The sequence below is a fragment of the Citrus clementina genome, unplaced genomic scaffold (assembly GCF_000493195.1).
Source record: "Citrus clementina cultivar Clemenules unplaced genomic scaffold, Citrus_clementina_v1.0 scaffold_3, whole genome shotgun sequence".
NCBI lineage: Eukaryota > Viridiplantae > Streptophyta > Magnoliopsida > Sapindales > Rutaceae > Citrus > Citrus x clementina.
Window position 1 is genome coordinate 24,027,750 of NW_006262339.1, and position 18,108 is coordinate 24,045,857.

The 18,108-nt window shown below is 38.0% G+C and overlaps 1 protein-coding gene and 1 pseudogene across 1 annotated transcript; one reads left to right on the forward strand and one right to left on the reverse strand.

Moving 5' to 3' along the window:
- The window catches only part of LOC18045799, a 4,465-nt pseudogene extending 3,280 nt beyond the window's left edge, over window positions 1-1,185 (reverse strand).
- A 5,889-nt stretch (window positions 1,186-7,074) lies between these two features.
- Window positions 7,075-7,506, forward strand: LOC112099731 (TMV resistance protein N-like). The gene has a single exon (XM_024187186.1). It carries the CDS (start codon window positions 7,075-7,077, stop codon window positions 7,504-7,506), a length of 432 nt encoding a protein of 143 aa, XP_024042954.1.
- The last annotated feature ends 10,602 nt before the right edge of the window (window positions 7,507-18,108 follow it).

Consider the following 18,108-nt stretch of genomic DNA (forward strand, 5'->3'; position numbering starts at 1 on the left):
ACGAATTACTAGACCCGCCTTCACAATGTAAGTACACAGGGCATCATCACTGGGCGCACTTTTGCAAACACAATATTATTATAGGCCTCGAAGGAGCCACCGGGCATCAAAGAGGGACCATGACGCGCCTTCCTCACCCCCGGAGACCCCCATGCCGAGATAAGGCAAACCCTTCTAACTGGCTTCATGGATACGGCGCTCGGTATTGAGGTACCACTCGTTGCTCCGAGAGGGCGGTGATGGTCTGGTCAACGGGGGAGTCGGCTTTGACTAAGATGATGACGGATCTAGGGCGTTGGATGGAGAGGACGAAGTCCCTGCGAGTGTAATGGTCGTTCAAAGGGAGTTGACCCTCGCGGTGGGCCCGATCTAGGGTTTCGTCGACTTTAGAAGTAGTGCGGTTTTAGACGGAGATTGGGAAGCCTTTTTCAGCGATGTTTAGGGCGAGGTTCTGGCCCATGACGGCTAGGCCAGCAAGACTGATACGTGAGAGAGCAGAGGCTTGTTGAAAAGTCAAAGAATGGCTTACAAATTTCAAAAGACAAAGTTGGTGGGCTTGCCAATTTCAAAAGACAAGGTTGGTGGCACGATTTTGTTGAAGTTGCATGGAGGAAAAATGTGATGGTTTTCTAGAAGCCAATTGATTTTTTCAAAATTGTTGATTTTGTTGCCCACCAAATTAATTTTCCATTCTAAATTCAATATGTCAATTTGGCAAGTTGTAGCCAAATTGAAAGTGGTAGGTGAGCTACGGTTCCTATAAATAGAAGGGCCATTGTTCATTTGTTAGCATCCCAAAATTGTTAAGCTTATAAGTTTCTAAGCTTTTGAGAGAAGTGATAGAAGTGTGTCTAGGGAATTTATCTTTCCTGTAGAGTGTGAGAGTACTCGGTATATTTGGGTTTCTAGGAAGTGAGATTCGTTACTCAAATATTTGTACTCTATTAATTATTAAATAAATAATTATTCTTTCTTACCTCCGTGGATGTAGGTTTAATTACTGAACCACGTAATTCTTGTGTCTTTTATTTTTCTATAATTATTTGGTGCGCTTGATTCCGCATTCCGCACACAATAAGTGGTATCAGAGCCGACGGTTCGTACTTGGGGGGATACGATACTATTCACATATACGGTACTATTCACGTATACAGTACTATTCACGAATACAGTGGAGTCGGCCATTTATATTTGGGAGACAGTCTATTGTAAGTAGTGTGTATTTTTGCATGTCTAGGAAAGTTCTGTCAACAGAGGCAATAAGAGTCTAAGGATTCTGGTTTTTAATTGGGATCGAGTTCCCGTCCAGTCTCCTGGGAACTTTCATGGTGCATTTATTCATGCGAAATTAACATCATAGTCCACAGAGGCTGTTTTTCAAGTGAAAATAGTTCGTTAAGAAAATGGTAGAAGGTGAAACTTCCAAAATTGGGGAGAAATCTACCAAGACTATTTCAAAAGACACTTCAGGTGGGAGGCGAGATTTGTCAAATCGCCATTCAGCACCTGTTATAAGAGGCCAGAAAATTGATGCTGAAAAGTTTGATGGGAAAATCAACTTCAGCATGTGGAGGCGTGAAGTTATGAATGCCCTTATTCAAATCGATCTCGATGTTGTTCTGAAAAATAAAAGACACTTGTGTGATGAAGAAATTTAGGATCGTATGAACGAGAAAGCTTGTGGTCAAATCAGATCTTGTTTGACCAAGGAGGTGAAATACTTGGTGAAAGATAAGGAGTGTGCTGTGACTTTGTGGCGTACATTGGAGAAGAAGTACCTACTGAAAAGTCCTGAAAATCGTCTTCATACAATGAGCTAAGTATATGGCTTTCAAATGAAGCATGGGGTGTCAATGCATGATCATGTCTCAAGATTTGAAAAGTTACTTGATGATTTGAAGAATCTTGATGAAGATATTAAGGATGAAGTCAAGGCTATGATTCTGTTACACTCACTACCAGAGGAATATAGCCATTTTGTGACTACCTTGATATATGGGAAGAGTGTGATCATCTTTAAATATGTTTGCACAACATTGACTAACTTGGAGATTCAGAATAATAATAAAAATTCTGAATGAGCATAGTTTGAAGCTTTGGTGAGCTGAGATTGGGTGATCGAGAAAAAGAAAACGCGTGGTGGAATGAATTCTTGATCTAAATCGAGAAGCAGAAATATAGCTCGAGATGAGTGTGCCTTTTGTCATGAAAAATGCCATTGGAGGAAAGATTGTCCAAAGGCTCAAAAGAGAGATGGGAAGAAACCAGCAGCAGCAAACATGGCACGGAAAGATGAAGACTCTGATTATTCACTAAGTATTACTCCTACAGCATACGTGACTAGTTCGAGTGAGTGGATACTTGATACTGGAGCAACCTATCATTTGTGTCCTATTAAGGAATGGTTTATGGATTTTCATAATCTGAAATCCGGTGCAGTTGTGATGAGGAATGATCAACCTTGTCGCACAATGGGAATAAGAACAATTCGGCTCAAAATGTTTGATGGAATGGTCAGAGAACTCAAAGAGGTTAGATTTGTTCCAGCTTAAAGAAAAATCTAATTTCTGTGGGTGCTTTGGAAGCTAAAATCTATAAGGTTACTATTGAAGATGGTATAATGAAGTTTACACATAGGGCTATGGTGATTTTGCAAGGGGTTCGGCGTCACAATCTGTACTATTTAAAGGGAGGTATAACTGATGAAGCAAATATTGTTGAGGCGTACAGTGACACCACCAAGCTATGGCATGTACAACTGGGACATGTTGGCGAGAAGTCTTTGCAAACTCTGATGAGGCATGGACTCTTAAAAGGTACCAAAACCTGTAAATTAAATTTCTGTGAGCATTGTGTAGTAGGCAAGAAAACAAGGGTCAAGTTTGGTACAACTAATCACGATATTCGTGAGATCCTTGAATATGTTCATAGTGATGTATGGGGACCAACCAAGACTGCATCAATTAGTGGAAGCCATTATTTTGTTACATTTGTTGATGATTTCTCTAGACGTGTGTGGGTGTACACCATGCGAGCAAAGGATGAGGTTCTAGAGATTTTCGTGAAATGGAAGAAATTGGTGGAGACTCAAACTGGAAGAAAGATCAAAGTATTACGATTTGATAATGGGGGTGAATATACTTCTAATCCATTCTTGCAAGTATACCAGAACGAGGGTATTAAAAGATATTTCACGGTGAGACATACTCCGCAACAGAACGGTGTGGTTGAGCGTATGAATCGTACTTTACTGGAGAAGGTACGGTGTATGTTATCTAATGCTGGTTTAGATAAAAAGTTTTGAGCTGAAGCTGTGAGCTACGCAAGTCACTTGATAAACTGGTTGCCTTTTGCTGCAATTGGAAGTAAAACTCCTATGGAAATGTGGTCTGGAAAACATGCACAAGACTATGATTCCCACTCCTATGGAAATGTGGTTTGGAAAACATGCACAAGACTATGATTCCCTTCGTATATTCGGGTGTCCAGCTTATTATCATGTCAAAGATGGTAAACTGGATCCTCGTGCTAGAAAAGCTATCTTTGTGGGATTCTGTGTAGCAGAGATGTCACATTTGATGAAGCTTCAATGATGAAAGCTTCAAGTTTTCAGCAGGTGGAAAACAAGACCAAAAAGGTATTGCATCGGGTGGAGTTTGATGCAACTCCATATGTACCGGTTAGTTCTACATCAAAGAATGGTTCAACTATGGAGGTGACATCTAGAGTTGAAGAAGATGTTGTTTCTTCTGATGTCCCACAAAATAAAGAAACAATTGATGATGTAGATAATGATGATTTTATAGCAACAAGGAGGCCAAGAAGAGAGATAAAGAAACCCGGATGGCTTACTAAAGATATGGTGGTAGCCTATGCACTTCCAGTTATTGATGATGACATCCCCAACACTTTCGGTGAAGCATTATGCAGCAGTGAAAGTGATTAGTGGAAGTTAGCCATGGAGGAAGAGATGAAATCTCTCCATCAAAACCAGACTTGGGAACTTGTAAAGTTACCAAAAGGGAAAAGGGCTATTGGCAATAAATGGGTCTACACAAAAAAGTAAGGATCTCCGAATCAATCAACTCCTCGATATAAGGCAAGGCTCGTGGCAAAAGGTTTTGCTCAAAAGGAAGGTATTGACTATAATGAAATTTTCTCTCCAGTTGTAAAACATACTTCCATTTATATAATACTTGCCTTAGTTGCAGAATATGAGTTAGAGTTGGCTCAGTTGGATGTTAAGACGGTGTTCTTACATGGAGATTTGGAGGAGGAAATCTATATGATTCAGCCTTGTGGTTTCAGAGTTGCTGAAAAGGAGAATCATGTGTGTAGGTTGATTAAATCTTTGTACGGATTGAAGCAATCGCCAAGGCAGTGGTACAAAAGATTTGATCAATTTATACAAGGGCAGAAATTCACCAGAAGTGAACACGATAATTGTGTTTACTTTAGAAGACTACCAGATGGAGCTTTCATCTATTTGTTACTCTATGTCGACGATATGCTTATAGCTTCGAAGAATAGAGATGAGATCGAAAGATTAAAGAAGCAGCTGACTTCTGAGTTCGAGATGAAAGACTTGGGTGATGCACAAAGAATACTTGGGATGGAGATTCATAAAGACAAGAAGAATGAGAGCGTATGGTTGACTCAAAAGTCTTATTTGAAGAAAGTGCTAGAAAGATTCGATATGGATGACAAAACTAAACCGGTATGTACACCTCTAGCTCCTCATTTCAAATTAAGATCTTCTTCATGTCCTAAATCTCAAGAAGAGGGCGATTACATGGCTCGTGTTCTATATGCTAGTGTTGTGGGTAGTCTTATGTATGCTATGGTATGCACAAGGCCCGATATATCTCAAGCAGTGAGCATGGTTAGTAGATACATGCACAATCCGGGTAAAAATCAATGGCTTGCGGTAAAGTGGATTCTCCGATATCTGTATGGGACAGTTGGTGCTGGGTTATTGTTCAAGAAGGATTGTGGTCAACAATGTGTTGGGTATTGTGATTCTGATTTCGCTGGAGACCTTGACAAGCGAAGATCAACAACGGGCTACGTATTCACATTGGGTGGAGATCCGGTTAGCTCGATTCTACAATCGACAATTGCTTTGTCCACTACGAAAGCAGAGTATATGGCAGCAACTGAAGCTGTAAAAGAAGCAGTTGAAAGGCTTGTTAGGTGATTTGGGAGTAATCCAGGAGAACATTGCGGTCTGTCTTTTGTGATAATCAAATTGCAAAGAATCAAACATATCACGCTCGGACGAAGCACATAGATGTGAAATATCATTATGTGAGGGAGATTATCGAAGGTGGTGGTGATGTGTTGTTGAAGAAGATCGATACAAAAGATAATCCATCAGATATATTGACGAAGGTAGTTTCTAGAGTTAAGTTTCAACATTGCTTGAAACTAATTCAAACCCTTCGATTGTGTTAAGTTATGTCCTTCGGGAATTATAAACTACGGTTGGCTTGATCCCAAATTTTAGGTACGTAGGCAGTCATAACGATGCAGCCGCCTTGGATCTTTTTTAGGATCATTTGGGGATGAAGTATTATGGTCCGTTAATGTCGGCTCAGATTTGGAAACTTTTCACCGAGGTGGAGAATTGTTGAAAAGTCAAAAAATGGCTTGCAAATTTCAAAAGACAAAGTTGGTGGGCTTGCCAATTTCAAAAGGCAAGGTTGGTGGCACGATTTTGTTGAAGTTGCATGGAGGAAAAATGTGATGGTTTTCTAGAAGCCAATTGATGTTTTCAAAATTGTTGATTTTGTTGCCCACCAAATTGATTTTCCATTCTAAATTCAATCTGTCAGTTCTGCAAGTTGTAGCAAAATTGAAAGTGGTAGGTGAGCTACGGTTCCTATAAATAGAAGGACCATTGTTCATTTGTTAGCATCCCAAAATTGTTAAGCTTATAAGTTTCTAAGTTTTTTAGAGAAGTAAGAGAAGTGTGTCTGGGGAATTTATCTTTCCTGCAGAGTGTGAGAGTACTGGGTATATTTGGGTTTCTGGGAAGTGAGATTCGTTACTCAAATATTTGTACTCTATTAATTGTTAAATAAACAATTATTCTTTCTTGCCTCCGTGGATGTAGGTTTAATTACCGAACCACGTAATTCTTGTGTCCTTTATTTTTTTATAATTATTTGGTGCGCTTGATTCCGCATTCCGTACACAACAAGGCTTCCATTGAAATCGTCGAGGAAGCGAAAGGCCACTGACTTAACGACAAAAGCAAACGAATAAGAGCGTGCAATGATTCCGAGGGACAATACAAATTGAGCTAACTGCCCATACGACGGCGTACGCAGCTTTTTTTTTACTTTTTTATTATTTTTATTTTCATTGACTGCTAAACGCAGCCCCCTATTAATTTGAAGTTACTGCTGCTAATTTTATGTATTAGCTAGGCGTGAGTCGGAACTTATAAATGAAGTTGTTAATCACATTTTGAAGAGATTGGATGAAGTGTTTCGGCCGCGTGATAACAAAAACCAACTGGTTGGAGTGGAATCAACAGTTGAGGAAATTGAATCTTTATTAGGTGTTGAGTCGAAAGGTGTTTACGCTTTAGGGATTTGGGGTATTGGTGGTATAGGCAAAACAACAATCGCTAGAGCTATTTTCGACAAAATCTCGGGTGATTTTGATGGTTCTTGCTTCCTCGAAAATGTTAGAGAAGAGTCACAAATACCAGGAGGATTAGCTTGCTTACGACAAAAACTTCTTTCAAATTTATTGAAGGATAAAAATGTAATGCCTTATATTGACCTCAATTTTAGAAGGCTCGGTCACATGAAGGTTTTGATTGTTTTTGATGATGTGACTTGCTTCAGCCAATTGGAATCTTTAATGGGAAGCCTTGATTGGTTGACGCCAGTGAGTCGAATCATATTAACCACTAGAAATAAACAAGTGCTTAGAAATTGGGGGGTGAGTAAAATATATGAGATGGAGGCATTAGAATATCATCATGCTCTTGAGCTTTTTAGTTGAGATGCCTTCAAACGAAACCATCCTGATGTTGGTTACGAGAAACTTTCAAGCAACGTAATGAAATATGCTCAAGGAGTTCCTTTGGCTCTTAAAGTTTTAGGTTGCTTTCTATATAAAAGGGAAAAAGAAGTCTGGGAAAGTGCAATAAGTAAATTGCAAAGAATCCTCGATCCAAGTATCCTAGAGGTATTAAAAATAAGTTACGATAGTTTGGAGCATAAGGAGAAAAATATTTTCCTTGATGTTGCTTGTTTCTTTCAAGGTGAGCATGTAGATCCAGTAATGAAATTCTTTAATGCAAGTGGCTTCTACCCAGAAATAGGAATAAGTGTTCTTGTTGATAAACCTCTCATTGCTATTTGTTCATTCAAGAAGATAAGAATGCGTGATTTACTACAAGAGTTGGGTGGGGAAATTGTTCGAAAAGAATCAATTAATCCTGGAAATCGTAAGCAGTTTGTGGTGGATTATAATTTTGAATTATTCTAGCATTTAAAATTTGATATGAATATATTAATATATGCTCAAACTGATGAGTCTTAGAATTAATTGAAGTGCCAATGATTAGAAAAAACAATAGTGGTTAGATGGTGTAGCAATAAATTATAAATGCGATGACAACTTGCATAATCGTTTGCAAGCATAATTGATATGTCAATTTGTATCGTAAACATACATAATTTTTATGTTAAATATTACGTTAATTGTTTTGTTTCTTTGTGCATTTGCAATTAAGTGTTTAACTACCTAGCAATAACTATAAACATGAATTATTGAAATTTGATATGTGTAATGACAGAGAGCCCCACTCCAATCCCACATAAATTACATACAAGAGTAAATAAAAATTGAATTAATAACTAAGCTACCTTTAATTGTGAATTTGTGACAAAATTGCCCTAAAAATTTGTCTTGGTGGGGTTGAAGTGCGACTCATTAGTGGAATATACATATCTTTCATTTGATTTTAACTTTATTATTTTATTTATTTTTAGGGGACAAAAAATTGAGGACATCTGTTTGGATATGTCAAAAGTAATAGAGATCTGTTTAAATACCAGTACTTTCACAAAGATGCCTAAATTGAGATTTTTAAAGTTCTATAGTTCATCATTCAATGGAGAGAACAAATGTAAGATATCTTATTTGCAAGATCCCGGATTTGCTGGAGTGAAATTGAACAACTTTGGGATAGTGTGAAGGTATGCATAGCTTATTATATATGTGCAATGTGAAGGTATGCATATCTTATTATATATGTGCAATCTTTCAATAACAACATTAAATTATTATACGTGGTAACGATTTTGTCTTGGCCTCTTTTCTGACACAGTTATTTCATAGCAGAGTTAATTATGTAGAATCATATCACTTACATTTGGGGTACTATCTGTTCTGTGAAGAGGATTTTAATGGTTTTTGGAAATGCAATTGCATTCCTGAGGCAGTCCACTTTAATGTTTTTCCACCTTTGGAGTGCCAGTGCTGCGGGGTGAAAAAATGTGGGATCCATTTACTTCACACCCAGATTCTACGAATTCATGAATAGAAGATCCAAGCACGTGTTTCGTGAATGTATTTTCACTATTTTCCTTTTTCTAATGACAATTAATAATAGGAGAAAATGCCAAAATCAGTTCTTAGAACAAAACATCCATGTAATAACTTTCGAGGATCTGGTGCAGGTAACACAAATTCACACTAAAGAACTTTACCTTTGTTGATGCCAAAATTTGGATAAGTTGGTCAGATCTCAGATCCCTGCATCATCATTAAATTTGTTTGGTGGGAAGCTGATGATTAGTTAGCACCATGAGCAGATTTTCTATGGGCAGATGTTTTGTGAGCAGACAACCCATGAGCAGATAATCCATGAGCAGACGATCCATGAGCAGAGAACCCATGAGCAAACAATCCATGAGCAGACAACCCATGAGCAGACAATCCATGAGCAGAGAACCCATGAACAGACAATCCATGAGCAGATAACCCATGAGCAGACAATCCATGAGTAGACAACCCATGAGCAGACGATCTATGAGCAGATAACCTGTGAGCTTGTGAACACAACCAATAGTCAGGAGGTGCCGGAAGTTTTTCCGGCGAGAACCCTCCGACGCTCAAGTCAGCGATTCGGGTCTTACTTGGAAAAACCCATACCACAATTCATGTGGCTTAATTATGATTGCTTTAAACAAAAAGCTTTTAAGTAAATTTAAAGGAAAAGAATTTAAAATAATCAATCTTAAAGAAATCACAGGCGAAAGAGAAATTTCTCAGTGGTAGAGAGAGAAAAAGGTCCAATGGGTTCAGTTGCTTAGAGAAAGAGAGAGAGAGAGAGAGAGCTAGAAGAATCCCCCCCTTTCCTTCCCCTTCCTAGGGTTTTTATAGGAAACTATAGCGGTTTTTATCCACTCTCCTAGAATTATCAAGAAAACTACTAAATTTCAGCCCACTAATAATATGGTCCCTAATATTTCGGAGAAACTGTTTTGACTGAATCTTGCTTCCTGGTAACTTCCTGGTCGAGGTGACCAATAACATCCTGGTCGAGGAAATGTGCTCGAAGTCACCACATATTATTCTGGTCGAGGTGACCAATAATATCCTGGTCGAGACGATATGCTCGAGGTGACCAATAACCTCTTGGTCGAGGTGATGTGCTCGAGGTCACCACATATTACTCTAGTCGAGGTGACCAATAACATCCTGGTCGAGGAAATGTGCTCGAGGTCACCACATATTATTCTGGTCGAGGTGACCAATAACATCCTGGTCGAGATGATCTGCTCGAGGTGACCAATAACATCTTGGTCGAGGAAATGTGCTCGAGGTCACCACATATTATTCTGGTCGAGGTGACCAATAGCATCCTGGTCTAGATGATCTGCTCGAGGTGACCGATAACCTCCTGGTCGAGGTGATGTGCTCGAGGTCACCACATATTACTCTAGTCTAGGTGACCAACAACATCCTAATCGAGGTGATGTGCTCGAGGTCACCAAACAACATCCTGGTCGAGGTGATCTGCTCAACCATTTGCTCGCTTTTACTTTGGAGGAGAGCACGATAATGTATAAGCAAACACCTTTATCTTGGTCACCCTATTTCATTCCCTAAACAACCTTATTAAGCGAAGAGTATAATGTATGAAAAGCACATGATGTATGTTGTAAAATTAAAATTATCGGCTTTCTTTTTCTTACTTTGTGCACAAAACAATTCTTATTCAAAACAATCCACGTAGTAAAACTCACAAGCTAGGCGATGTCGGATATTATAGGATGCACAACAATTCTTATTGGCGGAGCTATGTTGTGGGCCCATCTCTCTATCAATGAAAACTTGCCACTCACCCCATTGCGCACCATATCAACTCTCATCTATATAATGCAATCACATTTGAAAATTTTCTACTTTCTTAAATCTAAATTGTTGTATATGGGAAAGTTTCATCATGTGGAAACAAAAGCCATAAAGAGGGAACAGTTAAAACACCATCAAATCTTATACATTTTAAAAAATATATTTGAATACTGATTAAAAAAAAAAAGGATAGGTGTCGTTTTCACTCTACTTGTTTGTGTTGTGAATCCATTCGCTTAAACAATTATGCACTTTTTCAAGTATATGTACCAATTCCATATTTGGAATGGTGGATTTGATTCCACAGTTGACGTGGTATCGTCTATGGCTGGAATTTATATTTATAAAACTAACTTGTAAGGAAAGGATTGAAGATGCCAGTGAACTTATATTTCGATTTAGATTATTGTATCTTTTCCATGTATAAAATTGGATCCTATCATTCACATATCGTTAACATGAGCAATTTAGATTACTAAATAATTGTTCTTTATTATTGTGCTGAATTTGACTTTTTATTGAATAATTTGATATATGCCTTGAATCAATTTGGAGCTTCTACAACTTGTCAGGGATCAATTTCTCCTACATTCTTTTCGGCGCCAAAAGATATTCAAGTGGTTGAATAAGATTTGATATATACAATATAAATACAAGAGCTGTTTGTCTTTTTACAATAGGAATAATATATAATGCTCATCAAAACTTGCTGATGAGAAAGTAAATTCCTTAGAAATTAAATGTTTCAGCCAACCAAGGAAGCAGCTTTTCGTGGACCAACTCGGGTCTGTCGTCATGGGGACAATGTCCTACTCCTTCCAACACAATTAACTTCACATATGAAAGTTGAGAAGGCAGAGATTAGAAGTATCTACCAACAGGTCCATCGAGGGGGGTGAATGGATCCTCATCACCCTATAAAACTAGTACAGGTATAGAGATTGATGGCATCAATTGCACGGGGTTCGGCCCTGGTGGGCCTGTCACAATCGAAACAAATGCATCAAGTGCCCCTTCATCATTGGCGGGTTCTCGAATGATCAGCAATTTTTAGGTCAATTTATGAATTCTGAGTAGCCATTTTTGTAAGAGGTTAAAATGGCACGTAAGTGGAGAATATTAATACCTCTACCAGTGTTTCATCCACAGATTTCTTATTTGCATAGATGGACAGTAAAATGTTCCTCAGTGTTTCCCTACAGCACCAATATATACACATCATAGAATTTTTTTAATTTTTGACTCTAGTGTTTTAGGATAACGAAAAATGGACTGAATAGAGAGAAGAGAAAATACCTTCGTTTCACATCTTCAAAGATTGCATCTGCAATTGGCCTTTGCTTCAACAAGAAATCAATGAACCAAAGCAATGGCAACCGTGGCTTGATTCTCCAATCATCAACAATTGCCTTGTTGTTCATGCTGCCACCAGCACAATTCAACAAAACAAGCCCTCGAACAAGTGTTTGACTGGATTTTTATGGTAGAAAATATAGCAGGTTTTCGCAAACCATATTAACCGAAAAGGCTAATCAGGTGCAAGTGTTTCTTTGCAAGCATGATGACGAATATTTGATGCCCAAGAGGACTATTGGCTTCTGAGCAGCTTCATCCAAGAAATCCAATATTAGCTGTATCGGTGAGTCTCACTCAAGTTAGCAAGGAAAATAACTAAAGGTCAAGCAATTGATGATATAAGTACAGGAGTTGTGAAATAACTTATATGAAATAATTGCTTTTCCTTAACATTTGTGGATGCCTACAATTATATGTTCACAGAAGTAAATAGAATAAAAAAAATAGTACATTATCAACAAGAAAAGTTCACTACAAGATGAAAATTATTTTTTGTCATTTGTGCCTTGTGTACTAAATTTTGTGTTATTTTATTACATATAATATTATTCTACGGAATGCGGGAAGAAAAAATGTGGGGTCGATTTATTGTAAGCCCCAAATTCAACCGAAGATCCAAACGCAAGTTTCAAACTAAACCAACCCAAAGTTTGGGCAACAGTCCAACGCAACCCAACTAAAATCATTTTAATTTGATTTTAGTTTGGGTTGACTTAGGCTTTGATAAATTCACATGTTGTATACCATAATTAAAATAAAGTATTATTTGTCATACATTTTATACATTTTATACATTAAACACATAAACGTCCTCTCTGGAATCTTTGTGGGCAACGTATACGTGGTATCTGTTGGAGAATTAATAAATAAAACACACAAAAAACACACTATTTTATTTCTTCAACAATACTCCTCACCAATTACAACTCTTATTTTTCACTCTCTACACCTTAGAGATTTTGCTACTTCACTTCATGTTTAAACCAAAGGGGAGAGGGGATATTTATACATAAAACAAACTAATCACAACCATTTATTTATTCAACTAATAAACAAATCATCACCATCCATTAAAACATACCACTCACTTACTTCACCAATCATACCTAACACACCTAACACAAATAATTCAAACCTCACCAACCATATCTACTCATGGAACCTTCCATGAGTTGGGCTTGATTTATTCATCTTGGATCAAGTTTATGATCCAACACCTCCCCTTAAACTTGATCCTGTGACACCAAGCAAACTTCTGAATCTTACAAAGTCTTCTTGCTTGAGTGGCTTAGTGAAGATATCAGCTGCTTGATCTTGTGATTTTACATACTTGATTTGCACTTCTTTTCTTGCAATATACTCTCTTATGAAATGATAGCGAGTGTCTATGTGTTTACTTCGATCATGAAAGACTGGATTCTTGGATAGGGCAATTGCTGATTTGTTATCAACACAAATCTCGATTGGCTCTTCTTGTGCCAAACTCAACTTCTTCAGCAAATTTTTGAGCCAAATTACATGACAAACACTTGATGTGGCAACTACATATTCAGCTTCACAGGTGGATAGCGTGACAATTGGTTGCTTCTTTGACATCCATGTGAAAGCAGTATCTCCCATAAAGAACACAAATCCTGTGGTGCTCTTTCGATCATCTACATCTCCACCTCAATCGCTATCGCTATATCCAACAAGCTTGTAGTCATTAGAAAATGAGTATAGCAAGCCGAAATTAGTTGTACCTTTGATGTAGCGAAGGATTCTTTTTGCAGCTTTAAAATGGGTGGTCTTTGGATTCTCCATGTATCAGCTCACAAGTCCAACAACATAAAGGATATCTGGTCTTGTGCATGTCAAATAACGTAGGCTTCCAACCAAAATTTTAAAGAATGTTGGATCTATATCTTCGCCTTCATCGTGTTTAGATAACTTGACTCCGCATTCCACTGGCGTGCTTATAGGCTTACAATCATTCATCTTGAACTTCTTGAGAATCTCATTTGCATAGCTTTCTTGGGAGATAACTATGCCTTCTTCATTTTGCTTGACTTCAATGCCGAGGTAACATGCCATCAGTCCGATGTCAGTCATCTCGAACTCTTTGATCATCACTCTCTTGAACTCTTCAAACAAGCTTGGATTACTTCCAGTGAAGATGATATCATCCACATACAGGCACACAATCAAAATATCTCCATCTTTTTCTTTGACGTAGAGAGCATGTTCATATTGGCATTTGGTGAAGCCTTTCTCTTGAAAATACTTGTCAATTCTGTTATTCCATGCCCTTGGTGCTTGCTTTAACCCGTAAAGAGCTTTCTTCAATCTCAAAACTTTTTCTTCGTGTCCTTTCACCACATAGCCTAATTGTTGTTCAATGTAAACTTCTTCTTCAAGGAATCCATTCAAGAAAGCAGACTTCACATCCATTTGAAAAATCTTCCATTTGTTTTGAGCAGCCAAAGAAATAATAAGTCTAATGGTTTCAAGTCGAGCTACATGAGCAAATACCTCATCATAGTCTATGCCAGCCTTTTGACTATAGCCTTTTGCAACTAGTCTCGCCTTGTGCCTTTCAATTTCTCCCTTCGCATTTCTTTTTGTTTTATACACCCATTTGACACCGATCGCCTTGTGACCTTTTGGAAGAGTAGTAAGCTCCCAAGTATCATTCTTCACAATGGCTTTGATTTCTTCATCCATTGCAATTCTCCACTTCTCATCTAGTGCAGCTTCTTAAAAGTTGACTAGCTCACAATCAGCAAAGAGACAAAAGAGAGTGAGATTATCATGTCTCTCAATTACCTCATAGAGATCTTGAAGACTCCTTGTATGTTCTTCGATTCTTTCATTTAAGAAAGACGGCGGTGAATCTCTGCATGTGGTTGGTGCTAGTGAGATAGGTGGAGTGGCAGGCTCTTGTTGTTCGTCTACTTGTTTTATCTGTGTATGATCATCTTCTTCAATGGGAAAGAAGTTGAAGTCATCCACACTAGAGCCAAAATCTCATTCTCCTTCTTCATAAAAAATTACATTTCGACTGATCACGATCTTCCCGTTGTTTGGATTGTAAAGTTTGTATCCTTTGGAGTTGTTGTCGTAGCCGATGAAGATGAACTTCTCACTTTTGTCATCCAGCTTGGCTCTACTTTCGTTTGGTACATATACATGAGCAATGCTTCCGAAAACTCTTAGATGGGTGATGCCGGGTTTTCTTCCACTCCAAGCTTCTTGTGGCGTCTTGCCCTACACGCTTCTTGTTGGAGATCGATTGGATAAGTAGACTGAAATTCTTTAAGTAGCCTCTTACTCTTAAGCATGCTTCTTGCCATGTCGAGGATGGTTCTGTTATTCCTTTCTGCAACACCATTTTGTTGGGGGGATCTTGGAACTGTCAAAGGGCGTCGAATTCCATTTGCTTCACAAAACTCTAAAAATTCTTTGGAAGTGAACTCTCCACCTCGATCAGATCTCATGGCTTTAATCTGGTATCCACTTTCTTTTTCAACTGCAGCTTTAAACTTCTTGAAAGCTTCGAAGACTTCTGATTTTTGCTTCAAAAAATACACCCAAGTTTTTCTTGAAAAATCATCTATGAAGAGAAGGAAGTAGTTACTTTTACCAAGGGAGTTTAGCTTGAATGGACCGCACACATCAGTATGAATGAGCTCGAGTGGCTTCTGAGCTCTTGAGTTTGACTCATTTAGAAAGCTCTTTCTAAACTGCTTGCCAAGGAAATATCCTTCACAAAGTTGATCAGGGTGATTGATGTATGGTAAGCCTTTCATCATGTTCTTCTTAGATAGCAGCTCCAGTCCTCCAAAGTTGAGATGCCCATATCGAAGATGCCAAGTCCATGATTGATCTTTGTGACAGGCTTTGAGACATTTTGCAACATCATTTTGAATATTTAAAGGAAACATTCTATTCTTTGACATTCTCACCTTTGTAATTAGATTTCCTTTGTCATCTCTTAGGAAAAGACTATAATCTTTTAAGTGAATATCATAGCCTTTTTCTAAAAGTTGACCTAAACTAAGAATGTTGCTTTTCATATTGGGCACATTGTAAACATTTGAAATTATTTGGTGGCTACCATCTTTTGTACGAAAAAGAATGTTACCTCTACCCTTCACTGGTACTTTTGAATCATCTCTAAAAGCGACACTGACATTCACAGATTCACTTAGTTGCACGAACATGCTTTTATTTCCACTCATATGATTGCTAGCACCTGTGTCAAGATACCATGTATTTTCTTGACCTCCACTTGTGTCATTGCGTGCTAGTAAAAGTGTGCCATCTTCACTATTTTTTTCTTCAGCATAGTTCACTCTCTCTTCAATTCTGGTGCTTGGAGCTCTGCATTCTGAAGTATAATGCCCAAACTTTTGACAATTATAGCACTGTACTTGGGATTTGTCATACCTCGATCTTGGATTGCCTCTGCCTCGTCCTCTGGTTGAGCTTTCTCCTTTGGCATAATTGGAGTTGTTGTTGTTGAAATTCCAACCTCGTCCATGACCACGACCTCTACCTCGGACATAGTGCCTTCTCTCGTTGTCGGAGCTTTCTTCTCTTTTCTTTGGATTGACTTCCATCTTGAGAAGTTTTTCTTCGATTCCTTGCTTCTTTTTTTGTTTTTCTTCATAGGCTTGCAACCTTCCTTGAAGTTGCTCGATCGTCATATCCTCCAGATCTCTTGTTTCTTCAATTGTCACAATAATATGGTCAAACTTCGAGTCTACTGATCGAAGTATCTTTTCAATGATCCTTACCTCTTTTAACTCCTCGCCATTTCTTTTTAATTCATTAGAAACGGTCACAACCCGAGTAAAGTAGTCAGAAATTGACTCCGACGCCTTCATGTGTAAGGACTTAAATTCTCCTCGTAATGTTTGGAGACGAACCTTCTTAACTTGCTCCGCTCCTTTGTAAGAGGTCTCTAGTTTCTCCCATGCTTCTTTTGAGGAGGTTGTACCAGCAATCTTTTCAAAAGCATCTTCATCTAATGATTGAAAGATGAGATACTTTGCTTTCTTCTCTTTCTTCTTCAAATCTTTTAAATTCTCCTTCTCCACCGCAGTTAAAGTGGCTTCATTTTCTGGCACAATAAAGTCTTTCTCCACGACATCCCATACGTCATGTGCGCCCAATAGAGCCTTCATTTTAATACTCCAATTGTCAAACTTACTTCCCTTTAATTGTGGAACTTAAAATGACATCATACCACCGTTTGCCATAACTCACAAATTGAGTGAGGATTTAGAGATTCTGAAAGCACAGATGGATCCAGCACGTCGAAAAACCTTGGGAAGGACTCGAGTCAACATTCGGTCACGGTCAATGGTCAACGTGGTCAACGGTCAATGTCGGTCAACGGTCAACACCGGCTTGGTAGTCTTGGTTCGGTCCGGATTGGTTCAGCTCGAGTTGGCTCGGTTCGACTTGATTTGGTTCAGCTCGGCTCGGCTTGGTTCAGTTCGGCTCAGCTTGGTTCAACTCAGTGAGTCGACTCAACTTCAGGACAGAAAACTTCCGGCGGCAAGTGTGTGGGTGTTCGGTCTCGGATCGGGATGATTTTTGCGGCGTCACGTTCCTCTCGTCGAGATCTTCGATTTGATATGCTATATGACTATATATAGCATCAAACACTAGCTCTGATACCACTTTGTTGGAGAATTAATAAATAAAACACACTATTTTATTTCTTCAACAACACTCCTCACCAATTACAACTCTTATTTTTCACTCTCTACACCTTAGAGATTTTGCTACTTCACTTCATATTTAAACCAAAGGGGAGAGGGGGTATTTATACATAAAACAAACTAATCACAACCATTCATTTATTCAACTAATAAACAAATCCTCACCATCCATTAAGACCTACCACTCACCTACTTCACCAACCATACCTAACACACCTAACACAAATAATTCAAACCTCACCAACCATACCTACTCATGGAACCTTCCATGAGTTGGCTTGATTTATTCATCTTGGATCAAGTTTATGATCCAACAGTATCTTCACTAATAAGTGTTGAATCTTTTGCTTCAAAGGAAAGAAACTAAAAAGGTTTGTAAATTTACCCCACTTCTAGAAAATAATTATAATAAATTCACAATATTTTTAAAAAATACAAATTAATAAAAATTTTGTATAGTTAATCAATTAAATCCCTCTATTACTTTTTTTATTAGATTTCTTTGAGTATATTTGATCATAAACTTGATATAAATTTTATTTTACTATTTTAGTATTATGATATAAAATGGCCAAATTGTACAATAAACATGGGTTATTGTATCTAATAATTTAGGTATTTAATCATGTGAACTAATATTTTTAAATGAAATTTAACT

What these genes read in the sequence shown, in the direction of transcription:
- LOC112099731 (XM_024187186.1), top strand. Translation starts at nt 7,075, where the DNA reads ATGAAATATGCTCAAGGAGTTCCTTTGGCTCTTAAAGTTTTAGGTTGC.